This window comes from Ostrinia furnacalis, unplaced genomic scaffold, assembly GCF_004193835.3.
Source record: "Ostrinia furnacalis isolate ACB-3 unplaced genomic scaffold, ASM419383v2 OfSCF0095, whole genome shotgun sequence".
NCBI lineage: Eukaryota > Metazoa > Arthropoda > Insecta > Lepidoptera > Crambidae > Ostrinia > Ostrinia furnacalis.
This window is the reverse complement of record NW_021130334.1, coordinates 31,193-49,552: the sequence shown is the minus strand read 5'-3', so window position 1 is coordinate 49,552 and position 18,360 is coordinate 31,193. Positions and strand designations below refer to the sequence as shown.

Genomic DNA, 18,360 nt, shown 5'->3' with positions numbered 1-18,360 from the left:
ACCTCACCCACAGTGATTACCTATAGACTGTATAAATTGTACTAGAGCCGGCATCGGGTCACAAAATCAAAAAATCAAAATCAAAAATATTTATTCAGTTTAGACCACAAGTGGCACTTATGATGTGTCACACACAGTGATAGCATCACTGCAGCGCTTCATCACGGCTCCATTTATAGGTGCTTTAATATTTTACCAATTACGCTCATTGAATAATTTATATTGTGTGAAATGGAGATTACTGACAAAAGTAATGCAATTGTATCAATTCATTGCGAAATTATAATCGCGGATTTTAAAATAGCAACACGACATAATCCTAATTTCGGCTTAATTGAACAATGGGAAGTGGGCGTAAATCGACTTGTTTTTCAAAATTGACACCTAGTCTTTTTGTGCAGACTTTTTATTGATAAGTGTATGTAAATTATGAATTATTTCAGTGAAAAATAAAGTTTTAAAATAATTTCGTATAAAAAAATAAGTCGAAAAAAATTGTTGAATTTAATAAAAAATGTAATGCTATTCCATTCTTTGAAGTGGTCTTATTAATTACCTTAGAGTTCCAGGAAATCAAAAAGAGCACGTGTTTTATTTATGAGAATAGATCTACCGGCTTCTACTAATAGTGATAATTAATTAAAGCTTTTGACAGCAATCGTAAGTGCAAATAATTTTTCGACGAAAATTAATACATGCGTAATCCCTATTCAATTAGTTCAGTGCTAGTAGAGCAATTAACGATCATTCGGCGAATATCAGATTAACTATGTAGCAATTAATACTAATTACTACAATAGCCTGTTATGTATATCTGTATGTTGATATGTATGTTTGTTGTTGCATTAAGGGGCCTAAGTAAGTGAAAACGGCAATATTGACTGTTTCTTATTAGCGAATAGGTACTTAATGAATTTACGATTTTTGGCACTGCAATTTTTAATGTGTATTACAGAACGTATGTGTGATGGGATGACTGTTTCGTAAACATGATTAGAAAAATTTTGCTCATAGAATAAATCTTACTTACCTATAAATTCATTTATAAAAGCTTAATACGACCGTGTTTAACAATGAGAATTCCTATAAAATCACAAAGAAATCAGTAATAAGTATTTACCTCTTCGATTTCCTAAATGTTTTGGATTTCAAAAAACTAAATATTATATTTATTAAAACTTTCTCATAAAAATATGAATGGCGCTTACGAAGTTTAGTTTCGAGCTCGTTGATGGACACTGATATGGATGACGTTTAAAAGATGGCATGCTCGTTTTCATACTTTTCATTCTATTTATTTGACATGCAGTATCTGTCCTATCCATATCTATGTGCGGAAACGTCACGAAATCTGAATTACCCCCCTTAGTCCTTCTTTTCTTCATAGATAATTGACACTTACAAATAATTTAAATGCGCTGGAGTATTTTTAAAATTGGTCAAATTATGGTTATCTTCTCGGCATTGCATAATTATTTCTTTTGATGGCAGACAACTTATATTAAGTTCCTTATTCCGACACACGGTCCAAGAGGGTTCACTCAATAAACTTGAACCTAGGAATCGGATTGAATCCGCTAAATCACCTGCATGCTGTAAAGAAGAAGAAAAATAACATACCTACAATAAAATGGTTACCAAAATCAGATTCATAATTACAAATAAGTTGATGATGAATTCTTGATTCATTTAAATTACTGACAACTGATTTGACCTCACATCTACGACGAGCTAAAACTAAAATATTCAGTTTAATTCTACGTTTATGTGTAGGTGGTATATAATAACACTTGATGTTGAAAATATTCGTGCCCTAAAGAAAACCGATCGGTAACTTATTTCAAGTTCATAATATTTCAACTAGAACTTTTTTGAAGAAGTTGGATTCAACTGTGATTTTTATGACGTTAAAAGTTTTAAAAAAGGATTCGAAACAAACAATATTTTGTATTATCGTTAAACATTTATTAAATGCACATATTTTGGTGCAAATTAGTGATCGTGATTAAATTAATAAGTAATCAGTTTTCTTGCTTGAAGACTAGCAAGGGAAAAAGACAAAACGAAGTCAATTCAATTCAATAAAAGCCCACTTACCAACAAAGTCCAAAGAGCAGATTGTAGCAAAATCCCATAAGTTATCCCTTTGAGCAAAGGGTTTAAGTGATGATTGAAATCGACCCTTCTTGTGTATTGTTTAATAAAAAAGTCCATGCACATATACGGCATACCTATCGTTACCTCACATACAATAAAATCGAATAACCTTACTGAAAAGAAAAATCAGTTATGTACAATGTAAGTAGGTAGCCAAAACGAGTAAGTTAATGTTGAAACTGAGCTCTTAGCCCCATTCTGTCATACTTCATGACCTGGAAACTGAGTTTGATATTTTGCATTAAGTCAGTGTTGGGCTCTCAGTGACTGCAACTAAGAGCGCTTTTACATTTAGGCAACTTTAGCAGCGCGACAAACACGCAACAGACGCGCTGCTGATAATTTCATACTATATGACAGCGGATGCCTGCCTTCACATTATAAAAACGCCGCTGCCGCGCTGCTGTCGCGCTTCTCACGCCCTATGTGAAAGCTGCCTTAAGCCTCGAACTTAAGTCAAGTCAAAAAGTAAAACTTACGTACCATTTTCGTATACCTTGGAAAATATATCAAAATTTGATGACGATGACGCAAATGTGAACGCCAAGTAAACAAACTTTTTTATACTAAACCATTTGAAATGATCGGTGGTAAAATCCTGCAAAAAACGTCATTTTATATTTTGTAATCTATTAGTTAACTGTGTTACCTAACTATTCATAATTACATCCAATTACTTTATTGATTAAGGGCTGATTTTTCAATCATCGGATAACTTTTAACTGAAGAATAAGTTTGGCACATTGACAGTTTTAGTATGGGAAACATGTCAAAATGACAAGGTTATTCTTCAGTTAAAAGTTATCTGACGATTGAAAAATCAGCCCTAAAATATAAGTACGGAACATCCTTTTTGTATTATCTGTGTAATACAATTATTGCATAACTTTGATATTCGTTGCGATTGAGAACAAAAATATAATCTTACTCTTTTATCCGAGAATAACGTCATACTTGAACTTAGGTCATTCATGGTGTGTCGCTTGTGCGCCATTTTTGTTGATACAATGTTCTTCTTATGACCTAAAAATAAGCAAGATGGCAAGAAATACCATTGAAATTATTATATTTTGTATGGAACCCACCAATGTTTAAAATATTTACAAGAGGCGGCATCGGGTCACAGTGATAGCATCTCTATGTAATATTAATTGGTAATATTATAGCACGAGTAAGTATCTTTACCTATTTCATAATTATAATTGCATGACAAAGGTCGTGCAATTATAATATCACTTCATTGCGACACTATAATCGCGGGTTTTAAAATAGGAACACGACATATTTAAAACCAATGTTTAAAATATTTACTTTGATTCATCATTGATCTTTAGTCACAGTGCATACGGTTACGAATTAATAGACAAGATTACAAGAATAATAAATTATTAAATGAGACAATATTAATAATTAAATATTGTTGTTTTATCAAACCTTGATTAACCAATATTATTGGAACAAACCTTGCAAAATACCAATCTATTCTAGATTTGCCTTAGTCAAGTCTAGACTGCCATACAAATGTAAGACATTAAAAATGTATGTGAATACTAAACCAGAAAGAGGCGTATTTGCTAACTGTATCATACAGGGATACTACTGCTGATGTTATGTATCAGGTTGACTAACTCTGGAGTACAGTAAGTATTTTAATAACTTTGCACAACTTTGTTACACTGTCTAAAAGACGATTTCAGTACTTGTAACTGGTACTGAGGTCGCGATCAAACGTTATGCAAAGCAGAAATAATCAATTTATTACTTAGTATAAAATCTTTAGTTATTTAGCATACGAAATTTGTCGATTCGACAAATTATAATAGTAGATTATATCAGTCAGTCAGTATTTTATCCCGAATAGTTGACAGCGAATCTGACTATAATTTGAAAAAATATTGGTGAACCAAATAATTAAATACATATAATATTATCTACTTATGATGCTGCAGTATTTAGCTTGTCATCACCAGATTATAGAAGCCTTTACGGGTTACAGTCGTACTGACTCTTTGTATACCTATGCATGTTCACTTCTCTACCTACTCTTTACAAACCATCCTATAGTGGAGACGAGATGAACCTTTGCCCCGCAGTGGATCATGTATACTGTATAGACTTCCTTTACTTGACCAAAGCTTTTAAGTAAACTAGGTACGCCAACGAATACCTTTTAAGGAATCAGCGCGCGGGTACATTTTGTAATTACGCCGCAGAGAAATATGTTCAGTGTTGAGATATTTACAGAGTTGTCAGTTGGGAAAGCTGACCGTGAACTTCACAGATATGAATAACAGTGAACCTTCACAACAATTTTAGTAGGTAACGAAACACTGGGATATGTTAGTTCTAAAGTTCAACAAGTAGGTTTGGTTTTAGGTGGATACATTTTCTACAGTCTTATAACAATTTTCAGATTGATTTGCTACTCATGTGACATTTTTTTGTCGATATACGAGTCTGGATGGACTTCTAAGCATGAACTTAATTTTTAATGTAATATTCCAATCAAAAAATTACTGAAAGACCATCATTTTATTCTGTGCCATTAGCAGAAATGTGATTTTAAACTCTATTTCATTTCTTAAGACCTCCATTTAGAAAAGCAGCCTCAACCTTAGCACTTACACTCACCTCAAAAACCACTTAACTAGTAGTTATTTAACAACTATTAGTTACTAAGTTCTTAAGGGTTCTCAGTAAATAATAATCCGGTTCTGAAAATTCTGCCCGTGATAGAGCGTCTTAAAGTATTACGTAACTGATGCTTTGCACCGGGAATCGTTTTGTTTAATTAATCAACTTAAATGACATTTAAGTCTTGATTCATTAACATTCAACCATCACAAATATTTTAAGTTGAGAACTAAAATGTAAAAGGATTTTAAAACTCAATATTTAGTTGTAATTTTATGGTAAAACTAAACTGTACAGTAGACAGCACATCAGACCATACATTTTATTGCAAAATTACACTTGCTACAACTGAATAAGATTGCCACATTGTTTACCTTGATGTGCGTCGTCCGTACACAGAAGACTAGACTAGGGTTTCACTAGTTTAGGTCAAAAACACAGTGCTAAGTTTCCCCTTTCCTAGGAGAGTTCACAAGTCAGTAAGCTACGAGCTAAAACTACGTATTTTAGTGCTAACTGACCTGAAATTTATAACAATGGTGAGGGCATTAAAGCGTGTACGTCTCACATAACTCGGATATCTGTGTCGAAATACGTTTTTGATAAATAATACGTCTGTAATCTAAAATGAGGACAATTGAGTCGTTTTGGTCAGAAAATGTCAAAAGTGACACTATACCTGACACATTGACATTACAATGACTCTTTATCCTTTCTCTATTACGTTTACCAGAAAAGATTCACATCATAAAAATTTTATACTTTTTCAAGGATTTGAGCTAATAATTAATGGAGAAACGCTTTTTCTCACTATCAAGAACATCATAGCAAGTGGAGCAAATATGTCTCGAAGTCCGCTAAGGTTGCAATCGACCAAAAATGCTAATTTTTTTTTATCCACAACGAGGAAGCTCTTGGCCTGTATCTCACCTGATGGTAAGTGACGATCAGGCCGAAGGTGGAAGCGAGCTTCACCCGGAATCCTCAACCACGGAGGAACTGGCTATCTTACCTCTATCTATCATTTCCTTAAGTGACCGATAAAATATTGTAATTAAGAAGAAATCCAGAACCACAGCGAAATAGTTTGATAAATTACCAGGGTTATAAAAATCAAGAATAATCCAGGGCCAGGAAGCTTCAATAATTGTCGGAGTCTCATGTATTGTGATTGGTCGAATTAGAAATAATACGTATCGATTCTGGAGCCTTCCAGGAAGCTGGAGCTCCAAGGTTATACACCTGGCGCTTAAGCTTATCAGAGCACTCAGCCTACCCAACACCAGACACATCGCACCGTAATTGTATAAGCAATATGAACGAGCGCTTGCTCGCCCTCGGTAAGCCATAGCCTAAGGCGGAGCTGATAATAAATTAATTTCTAGGTTCTAGGTCTACTAGGACGACGATCGAAGCTTGCGTCCGAACAAGCTTCTGCGATATTGTATTACCGATACTTACAAAAATAGTGATTCTCACATTACCAGCTATTCGATAAATTGAAAATTCTTCCAAGTTTCTTTATTAAACGTATAATCCTTATAAAAATTAACACGAACATCTAGAAGGTCTTAAACTTAGCCGACGTTAGAAGTTGGTAAGGACGTGCATCAAAAATTAAAATAACAATTTCTAAAGTATGATTATGCACAAAAATCAATAATTATTAGGTACGAAGTAAAAATTAAATGTCAATCGTAAACATTTTCAAAACTCTACTGAGATTTTTGATGTATTTTTTAATTGAAAGCAACATAACTCTGCCTGTTAACTGTTACGTGAAACTTGTGTGCTGCAAGTAGGGTTTCTGCTCGAGCTTTCTCGAACTCGAGAAAACTCGAGAAATTTGGCTTCATTCGAGACGAGAAAAAAATTACCGGAGCTCGAGAATTCTCGAGTTTCGATTTTGAAGCTTTAATATTCTTTAAAGCCTATTTTCTTAGACACAAGTAAGTTTTTAATTATTTAATAGGTCAAAGTTGCTTTTAGACTGGCCTAGTCTTTCCTTTTTTAACTGATTTGATTTGAAAGTAATGATCTCAATCGAAACTAAGGTATAATAATGTTCACCAACGAGTATGATATATTTATTATGTATGTTTAACTCTGACTGAGTTAAAGACTGAAAAATTTGTTAATTAGGCAGTTACCTTACCTAACAGACGTTAGGTTAGGTACTCGTGCCTCCTCGTAAAGTTTATTCAAGTCGTTATCTGTAAGAAATTTAAAAATTTATTAAAAAGTTTTTTTGTAAAAAAAAAAACTATTTACCTATCGTCATTTTGCTATTTGGACTTGTGTTCTTTAGAAAACAAGTGATTCAATTGTTGCTCCAGATTTTTATTGTTATTTATCCTTAAAGTACACGCGACTTTATGACATTTGTTATGATTATTAGTAAATATTAATTATGAAAGAAGAATTTATTTATTGTTTCTTTGCTTACCAAAATAAGTGGTACTAATTTCTAATATTGATTGTTGTGCATAAAAGTAGGTATATTAGATTAAAAAAACCTGTGTTTTTATTAAATTTCAACCTATTTCAGCAGTTTTCATTAAAAGACTCGAGACCCGAGAAAACTCGAGACTTTGGCCTCGAGAATTCTCGAAACTCGAGAAAAAAAATAAGTCGAGAAATCAGAAACCCTAGCTGCAAGTATTTACGGCTCCTAATTAGAACAGAACTGCGTCACTCGTTACCTTGTTTTTGAGGTCATAATATGTACTACTCCTCTATGTTTTAACCATGACAAATTAATTACAATGTCTTTGAGACTAATTAGGTGACTTTTTAGGGTTCCGTTGGATAGGTCTTTTAAAATGGCTTCGGGGTTTTTAAGACTATTTTTGGATTTAGAAAAAAAATTCGTAATTCTGCTTTTCATAAACTTTCAAGGAAAACTATAACGGTTAAGATACACTAGTTAGTTTAGAGTATAGTCATTTGACTCATGTATTATAAAATTTCTTAACCAGTAAAAAATCCTGAACAGAAAATATGAAAAGTGACTTTAGATGAAGTAATTGCTTGCTTCTGAAATATACATTGTGGTAACGACGGACAACTACGGAACCCTACACTGCGCGTGGCACGACACGCACTTGGACAATTTTTATTTTTATTTACGAAGGTTTATTTAGCTGCTAGATACTGCAGCTTTTCACCACGTCTTCACCATAAACGCAGGTAGTTAACTCAATAACAAGATCCAGACGGCTTATCTTCCTTCTACCGCTCAGTTTGGGGACTTTGCAATACTTTGCATGTAAAGTTAGAAGGAACATAAGAGGCCTGACGTAAGACCAGACAAAAAAGTGGAGTTGGATAACAAAGTCTAAGGTGAATGAATGACCGAGGACAGATAATAGCTGCTTGCTGGAGACATGTGCCTTCACTGCCTACCGACCGAGGGAGGGGACAAGGGAGGTCAGCTGCCCCCTTAAAAATGATACCCCCCACCCACTGGCTCGGAAGCTGGGTACGCAAATGGTAACAGGCCCTTTGCAATAGTTACTATGAGCCCCTAAATTCAAAGTCAAAAGACCTAAAGCCGTTATGTTCGAAAACGTGATAACACATAATGATCCCCTGATCAACTAAACAAATTACCAACAGTTACGTAACCCCTTTTACCGTTTAAGCTAGTTTCAGTCGCTTCTAAGACACGTTCAATCTAACAACTTCAAAATCGCCCTTGCACAAATTACTCGTGCGTGCTGGTAATTATGCACCGTTCGTGTTGAGATTTAAGACTCGGGAAATCTGTTTAAAACTTCAAGCTTCAACATCGAGTCTAGGTACCAAAATCAATGGGCACAAGGTTATAATCTACTTTTAAATATGAAAAAGTAATTGGCTTTTCATTTATTAATGATTCCGATCCCGCGGTTTTAATGAAAGTTTTTAGTGTTTTTAGTTGACGTTTTTGAGATTGTTTTCAAAATTGAAACAATAACGTTAAAATAAATTGGCTAAGATTTTAACTGAAATTCCATTACAGTTAACTAAGCCACTAGTAAAACTAATTAAAATTCGTTTTTTAGACGTTGTGTGCACATTTGTGTTTTTATTTGTTTGTATGGATTTTGACAGATTTTGACGTTTGTTAAAGTAAAAGTAGATGAAGATGGTGCAACCCAGCCTAAATGAAAGTATTTCCTGGTATTACATAAAACAAGAAAAACAGCGACTTATCCAAATAAACAAAAAAGATTTTAGCACAAAAACAACATTTTATTTATTGCAAATAAGTAATAACATGTAGAATGAGAAATGCGAATATACAAGTCATTAGTTCCTTAGCCTCTTCTCACTCATGCGTGCTCATCGCTTGACCAAAATCAATGGGCACAAGGTTATAATCTACTTTTAAATATGAAAAAGTAATTGGCTTTTCATTTATTAATGATTCCGATCCCGCGGTTTTAATGAAAGTTTTTAGTGTTTTTAGTTGACGTTTTTGAGATTGTTTTCAAAATTGAAACAATAACGTTAAAATAAATTGGCTAAGATTTTAACTGAAATTCCATTACAGTTAACTAAGCCACTAGTAAAACTAATTAAAATTCGTTTTTTAGACGTTGTGTGCACATGTGTTTTTATTTGTTTGTATGGATTTTGACAGATTTTGACGTTTGTTAAAGTAAAAGTAGATGAAGATGGTGCAACCCAGCCTAAATGAAAGTATTTCCTGGTATTACATAAAACAAGAAAAACAGCGACTTATCCAAATAAACAAAAAAGATTTTAGCACAAAAACAACATTTTATTTATTGCAAATAAGTAATAACATGTAGAATGAGAAATGCGAATATACAAGTCATTAGTTCCTTAGCCTCTTCTCACTCATGCGTGCTCATCGCTTGCAGTGCTTTGAGCCCTGGTATAAATATAATCCAACACGCTTCTTATTTACTCGTGTCAGTCAATTCAGCACGTGTAAATCAAAGCTATTTAGGATTGTAGGTACCTATGTAAAGTTTCGTTGAAATTCCTGCAGTTTTCATTATTCATTTATATTAATTAAAATCGTCAATAGTAAATTATTATACCCCATGCATGCAATATAACTCTATAGTCTGTCCATTCCTGCTTTGATATGTAAAGACTCAAAGTGGTGAATTTTGTTGGATTATTAGTTATTTTTTCTAATCATGATTTATTGTCTCGGTGATGATGGCAACTATTCATATTATTACTTCAAAATAATAATTCATGTATAAAGTTGAAAAACAATATTCATAAATTAATAATGAGTTCAATAAATTGTGATTAAAGTACTGTTTAAATTTTAATCAAGTTGTCTTTACTTTACTGATTTGGTACTTACTGGATTGGCTTATTATGTGTCACAAGCTTTAATTAGATTTACATACACACCGGTACGTAAACTGCAACTAATTAACTATTACGTACTTACTTGTCCACCAGTCTGAAATTCCGGTTCTAGTTTCATTTAGAGTCTACGTTTGAAGGGTTACTAATTGGGCTGCTACCCACACCGACTAGATTGCACAGGAAATTAACTTTGTGGAATAGTTCCAGCGAATTCCTGGATGAATCCACGCAAATCCCCGGCCGGGCGTTGACAATCAGCTTAGCGGTATGTCCCATTAATAAACTGCTCACCGGAGCCAATCTCAGCGAACAACAATGTTTGAAATTGATACTTAATAATATAAATCCATCGTCGCTGAATCAACGATCGGCGCTGCAATCAAATTATTCCCCAACATTTCCAGTTTCAAGTAGCCGCTTACTTCATCAGAATTCTGCAGATATCGGTGAGCCAGAGATAGCAAATCAACCGTAACATATTGATATTGAAATCTTCCATAACACGAAAGGTAGTAAAGCATAATCCGTGGGCGCAAAGCGCAGTTTAAACATCTAAAATTAGTAGGTATCATTCAGTCAATATAGCTTTCATAAATTATTGGAAACTATTATGATATGGCTTAACCCATGTTTGTCGAGTAAATAATGTCAATTTGTCCTATGAATGTGTATTGAAGTGAATGCATGCAAATCTGATCACCTAAAGAGGTAAATAAGAATTTCGATAAAAGTTGATTTGTAAGACAGATCAGATAGGTATCCTTTTAATGGATCCCTTTTTCACCAAAACTGCATGAAAGCGAAACAAGTTGTGGACAGCAATAAAATGTAAGTTGCATTTTATCAGTTCTTTTAACCTGTGCCTTTTAAGTCTCGTGTCTTGTACTTATTTACTTAGCAAGTGTGCTCGTAGTGGTTACGACGCTATAAAGAGAGTCCTTATCACTGCATTATGAATACATTTAGTTGGGTATAGCCAGTAGCCACTATTCCACCGCCATGGCATGTAATAGAGCCCATAGAACTTATACCTATTGTTCGTGGTGGCGGAGAAACTGATTGCGCCCTCTGGTGAATAATAGCCCAGACCTAGTACATTTTCTCCCTTAGTCTCCTGCGTCCCCTGTTGAATACTTTGAAAAGTAACACATAGGTATCAGAATGGCCATAGATCAAGATCTTAGCGACCCAACTTTAATAACTCCCTAAAATAATTCCCCGTGCCTTACTAAAATGGACCGATTATCTTCCTACTCGTAGAAAATAACAAAACACTTTAAAAGATAATAAGATTACTCAACTAATCCGGATTACTTAAAAATAGACCTTTTTTACCAGCTTGAGAATCATGAATTTATCTACGACGCAATAGAGATTGTAAACAAAAAGCTTTATTGAACACCCACTAGCCCACAACAACGTGCCTGTTTCACTGAAATTCTCGCGTCGGGATTTATCAGAATTGAATAGTATTGACGTACAGCACCCAGTATTCACTATCCGCAATCCACACATGCATCGTGTTTGTACTGAACGGAGGTCAATGTCAAAGACCAATACCACTCGAACAAAAACATACAAAGCTCTGTTTACATAGCTATATATCAGTGCAATAGACTTATTTCAAATGTACGCTTCATACCGGTTTTATTTACACGTCCTTTCCGAGGATCATACTTGTACCTTACTACTGTATTAAGCAAACTACATAATATTATGATTAAGCTCTTATGTTGTACTCGTATTATTAAGGATTTGTCACATTACAGATTAGCACTAGGTACTTAAGGCCGGGTAGCAGAGAAAATGGCGAAAATGAGGATTTCATTTTTCATTTTTGAGGTACTAAACAGTAAAATTAAAGGCTAAGATTTTTATTGGGCATAGTTGAGGATATTTTCTAGGGCTATTAACGGATGGAAACACGATTTGATGAAGTTGACTCGATAGAATAAATTCCCAAAGTTACCTCTATTCTTTTTCTATTTATGGTTTTATTTTTAAAATAAGCGATTTGAGATTCTAAATCTTTTGCTAAACTAAAGTTCAGAAATAACTTGAGGGCTTTTAACGGATGAAATTTTTATATTGCGTCTTATTTAGTTACAATGTTAAAAAATGTGGAAAAAATAGTCCATGACGGCTTGGACAATCTCAATCAGTCGCGCGGTGGCGCTTACGGAGGACGGACGCGTGTCAGTTTTTTGGCCGTGACAGTTCGCGATTTGTCAATATTTTTGACAATGATGACTTTGATGAGTCACAGTATAATAATGTGAATTGCAACAACTATAATTTATTATCCAAGCTCTTAATAATCGCTACTACGAGTAACTGATCATAAAATGTTTTTCCAATCGCTCAAGCTCCCGAGGATCTACCGATAGGTCGGGTGACGTAATCTTGAAATTCTTTTAGCCGGCGCGGAACTTCCGGAAGGTCGGGTGACGCCACGCCTCTTTGAACCGTGTTTACTTTGGCAGTTATTTTCTATATTTATTCGATTCTAAAATATATTCCCAAAAATTTTGAAAGTTGTTTTAATTTGTATCACTTGGATATGATTTGTATTAGAAAGTGCTGTGAGTATGACGCTTGAACGGAAGGAAGTCAACCTAACCTAACCAACTGCGTATTTCTAAACTGCGTATTTCTATACTGTGTAGCCGCGAGAGCTCTTTGGCGCGCTGTCTTCGGCGAAGTATTGCGCGCGCAGATTTTGACAGCGCGAAATACCTACTTTAGCAGAAATACCAAGCCTTAATAACTGAATCTTACTTACGTCGGTACGTACCTAATGATAAAATACCTACGCAACATCATAAGGGCAACTGGATATTTATACATAGAATAAAATCTAGTACGATTTACGTTACAGACATGTTTTAAGGTATAATATTTTGAAGAAACCTAAAGTGAGTCTAGTAGTAAGTACCTAAGTGCGAAAGGGTCGTTCGTTCGTTCGTTTCAGCCGGACTTCCACAAAGACCGGTACTGCGCTACTCGCACCTTCCGCGACCTTCACCAGGTCGTCGGTCCACCTAGTGGGAAGCCTGCCCACGCTACGTCTTCCGGCTCGTGGTCGCCACTCAAGAACTTTCCTTCCCCAGCGGCCATCAAGCTCTACGAGCTATGTGCCCCGCCCACTGCAACTTGATTTTAGCGATTCTACGATTTCGAAGCGCGAAAGGGTCGTCCTCATGAAATTATGTCCTCATAGAATAAGACGAAGGTCTCCTAAGCCTCTACCTCCGAGAATGGCAATAACCATATTCTAACGCTAGAAGTTCCTAGCCGACCGCTGCAAAAAGTACGCACGGCGCTGCTCATCAGAGCGTGGAAAGACTGCGACCGAAATGTCCACCTACGCACCACACTTGGGTACACCACAAACCACAACGACAGCGTTTCTTCTCTTCTGTTCCGTTGCAGCCATAATCGGGATTGGGATAAACCAAATCTTACACCTTATTGATAGTGTCAGTGTCAGACTGGCAAATCAAAATCCAAGAAACGCAGGACTGAACAAATTACTAACTTTCCTAAAACACCATGTGATGATAGTGATTTTTAAGTAATTTTGAATAACGTTTGATATTTATTAAAATATGCGAGACGGTATTCAACATCATCTTCCAAAATTCTTTGAAACGTTCAAGTTTGTAGCCGACTCCACGCAGCAGACGCCACGTGTCGCCGCGACGCATGTATTTCTATGAAATGTCTTCAAACGACGACGCTAAATGTGGATGATATTTCATATACGAGCAAATAAATAGACCAATAATGTCGTGAATACATGTTGGCTACAAAATCATACCTATAGATAGATCTAGCTAATAAATGATGACTGATGTTGAATTAAGATGCAAACTGGAAAAATGCGAGAAACTGATAAATAATTAAAATCGACTCAATAAGACCAATCTCGTAATTTCAGTATCCTCATCATTAATGTAGTATAATTATAGGTAGATACGTACTTCACTTTACAAATAGCAACGTTCTTGACCAAATAAAAGGAAATACTGCGGAGGATTGTCTGTAGGTAGTTGGTCTAAATTTTTACACGTGTTAAACATTTCGCCTCCCAAGTCGTGTCGCAATTGTGTAGATTCGCTTTGAGCTGCAAGCCCGGATAAGTCATCTGCGAAACAAACAGGACTTTGAGGATATGTGGTCTTTTGAGGACTGAGTCTTTTGAGCAGGCTGACAGGAGCATAGTCTAAAGATTCTTAGAGATATACGAGTCTTATGTGAATTGAGATGAGCCCTACTCTTGCAGCTGTTAGGATAAGCTTGTTGCAGTTAGGATAAGCACTTTTCCAACCAGTAATGGATAGACTGCTACGAGTATTATGATCTCTGGTGTTGACTAGAAAAAGGATTTCCCTCTTCCAAAACTTGAGTGGCGAGCTTTAACCATTGCATGCACTGAAAATGTACGCTTATAACCTTGACCGGCACCTGACATTGAATCATCGTTCAAAGGCAAAATACACAGGGCTTGTTCATTTACACAGTATCGATTTTTTATTAACGGCTATTAATGCAGCGCCGGCGAATTCATCTCTTGCGTGGAATTTCGGTGAAATATAGCGTTAAATTACAGGTACTGGTACTGCTGATGTTATTATACGATTCCGATGCTAAAATGATTCGTTGTAAATGTTTTAAAGTAATACTTCCATGAAATTTTACCAATTCAGTTTATTGAGATAATTATTTTATTGTTTAATTTTCCACCCCTAATTGGTATAAATTAGGTTTTAATTTGATAAGAATTCAAATAAACAATTAGTTTTAATTTAAAGTTTTTACATATGTAGGTAGGTATATTTTATCACTGAAACATGTCAGTTATTGTAGTTCGCTTACATTATAATAACGCCTGTATTCATAAACATTACCATGAGGTCTCACAGTGCGCGTAGACGCACATGGTGACACACGAACCAATCACAGAGCTCTATTCAACGCTGTGTGTTCGATTTTCTACTTCACAAAAGCAAGCATCGTTTGTGAATACGGGCACGTCAGCATTATGACAAACTGAGGGGTGGATGGATTGACAGATGCAAGGAAAAACAGGAGGGCCCAAAGCTCGTATTATGAAACGACGCACGATTCATATTTAAACAGAGATTCAAGCCTTTGATTGATTGAATTTCAATGTTTAAAGCAATTTTCCTAGTGTTAAAATTCGTACCACATAAATAAATCGGTATTCATAAGGATACTTAGAGAAAATAAATTTTAGGTTTTGTCAATCAAGTCAAAAATATTTGGGGGCACGGTAGTGCAACCGCCAAGTCGAGTAAAATTTTTCAATTTCGGTCCAGTTTTCTAGATACATAACTGCTGTCTACAAAATACAAAAAGAAATGAGATTTGGGGGCACGGTAGTGCAACCGCCAAGTCGAGTAAAATTTTTCAATTTCGGTCCAGTTTTCTAAATACATAACTGCTGTCTACGAAATACAAAAAGAAATGAGATCCCATCAAAAACAATACTTGTCAAAAAAACCAAGTCTCGCAACTCAGTTGTTCTACGGTAAAAAGTTGTGAGATCCATGTAATACCAAGTCCAGACCAGGAAATCTTTAACGTTTTACATATATATTGACTTGGCCATCGCATGAAAACACGTGTAAATTAAATTATTTAGTGCGATGGCCAAGTCAATATATTTATGTAAAACGTTAAAGATTTCCTGGCCTATACTATTGTCAAAACATTCATTAAAATCCTTAAATATTTCATAGATTTTATTGTCTACCCTACAGTAGTAATACAATATTATAAGGCTAATATTTTGCTAGTTACTCAATAATACTTTCTGTTATTCTATTCTAAGACCTCGGTATAAAGTCAGCAGCATACGGCCGAGGTGAGGATATCAATCCAATTATGGGGTCGCCGGATGGCAGCACTCCATTGCAATGTTCAATCCTGTACTTCTGAAGAACACCCACGAAAACAATGAATATAAAAGACTTTGCGAGCGAATCCCCTGGACAACGCCTACGACCTGCAACAATAGAAACGTTTCTTGACGATATTACTTATTTTTGGAAATATAAAAATTCACATGTCCTTTTAAACGACTTCGTTAAGCCAAATGACGTCCACTGCTGGACAAAGGCCTCCCTAAGGATTTCTATAACGACCGGCCTTGCGCCGCCTGTACCCAGGCTCCTCCCGTGACCCTCACCAGATCGTCGGTCCACCTAGTGGGAGGCCTGCCCACGCTACGACTTCCGGCCCTCGGTCGCCACTCGAGAACTTTTCTGCCCCAACGGCCATCGTCTCTACGAGCTAATAATGCCCCGCCCACTGCCACTTGATTTTAGCATCATACTGCGAGCTATGTCGATCACTTTGGTTCTCCTGCGGATCTCCTAATTTTAAACGACTTATAACCATTTAATATAAAGCTTGCGACGGATTTCTACTGAATTTATAAGCTCAAATTTCATTTTGAATAAAACCCTTTACACGGGTTTTTCTCAGAACCACTGCTAAGGCTCACATACGATACGCAATCGGGTTTCCATTATGTTCATCCAATGATTTTGTTGCGTCCCACAAATTATTTGGTGAATACATCAATCTGATTTTCAGATTATTGTTAAGCTTATCGCTCGTGTTTGCCAACCGAATGAACTATGATACCGACTGCGAAATCAATTCACATATAAAATATTACGCATAGTAACATTTACGGGAAAGACTATATAAAACATACCTAAGCCGAATGGGTACATGTGCTCTGAATTTTTCAAAGCCCCTCGCTCGTCTATAAATCTCTCGGGCTTAAACTCATGTGGATCGTCCCATATTTCTGGATCGAAATGTACATCGCCAACGGATATCAGAATAGTTGTCTCCTTTGGTATTAAATAGCCATCGATAACCGCATCATCGAGTAAGCGCCGAGGCCCCGCCAGCGGGACGATTGTATAGTATCTCTGCACTTCCAAAAGAAACGCTGAAGTATACACTAACCTGAAAATATATTTGCAAGATATTAGAGACCAAGGTTTACATTCAGTAATCATGTCATTATACACTATCACTGCAAAAATGTAGAAAGACATAATATTTTTAAAACAATGTTTATAAAACCTTTTTCATATAATCTGCTTAGGACTTATTGTTGCCAGCTTAAGCTTAAAAGAAAAACTGTTTATATTGTACAAATAACTAAAAATATTGTTAGACTTTTAACGATCATAATATATTTTGAAACATTGGGCACTGCCTTTACCTACTACAATTGAATAATTGCCGAGACCTACGAACCAAGTTATTACTGCAGGAAACTGCGAGCAATTGACTTTGACCTTTACCTAGAAATCTCGGTAATAAACTTTATCTGCAGAAAAAGCTGGCCAGTTGACAATTTATTTACTTACCTTTATTTTTCTCGAAAATATTCCATCAACAGTGATTTTAATTGAAACTGCTGGTTCTGTTAAATACTGGGAATTATCGGACCCATTTAAAACTAACAATTGAGAATATTGAATGAACATCGATACTCCCACTGATTGAATACAGTTAAAATGAAGTGCTTTAAACAGACTATTAACAAATTAATACCGATGAATTGCTTTCTTTGACGTCAATGTTTTTTGTTGTTACAGTGTAATTGTTCTTTTATTAAAATTATTTTTGTTGATATTGTTAAAACAGTGATATGCATGAGTGAGGATGAGTGAGAGAGAAACAAAACAGAATTTTAGTCAAAACGATATTACTAAACTGTTTTTGTATATGTTTGAAGTTAAATTAATTGTATTCGTAAACTTGATCTCTAAATTACGAGTATCATTTTATTATTTCTAGCTTTGTAGCTCGGGAGAATTAGAATTTCTGTCCAAACCCAATAGCTACACTTGCCCTACCGCGAAGCTGAAAAGAAAGGGCCGTACGTATTGAAAGGTATATGTAATTAATAACGACGTTGGATGTCTAGGTGGTAGGTTCCACCTCCCACTAAACGGAGGCTACATAATATGGCTATGTAATTTTAATCCTTACAGTACGAGTAGACACGATTGCTCTAAGTTTGTTTTAAAAAAAATAAGTACAATTATTGCATACAATGTATGACTAATCGATCTACAATCTATTTACATAATTTGTGCAGTATTTACATAATAAAATGTATAATAACACAAAAGATTCAATCAAGAAAATCTGTCGCGTAACATCATGGCCACT

At 35.3% G+C, this 18,360-nt stretch overlaps 1 protein-coding gene across 1 annotated transcript in view; it reads right to left on the bottom strand.

Moving 5' to 3' along the window:
• Positions 1-15,886: 15,886 nt before the first annotated feature.
• Positions 15,887-18,360, bottom strand: part of Cyp305b1 (cytochrome P450 Cyp305B1) — a 32,677-nt gene continuing 30,203 nt past the window's right edge. The window contains exons 7-8 of the mRNA XM_028303468.1: positions 16,880-17,139; positions 15,887-16,162 (exon numbers count right to left, since the gene is read on the bottom strand). Of these exons, the coding sequence (XP_028159269.1) occupies positions 15,984-16,162; positions 16,880-17,139 (439 nt within the window). The 3' untranslated portion in view covers positions 15,887-15,983. The remainder of the gene's footprint in view (positions 16,163-16,879; positions 17,140-18,360) is intronic.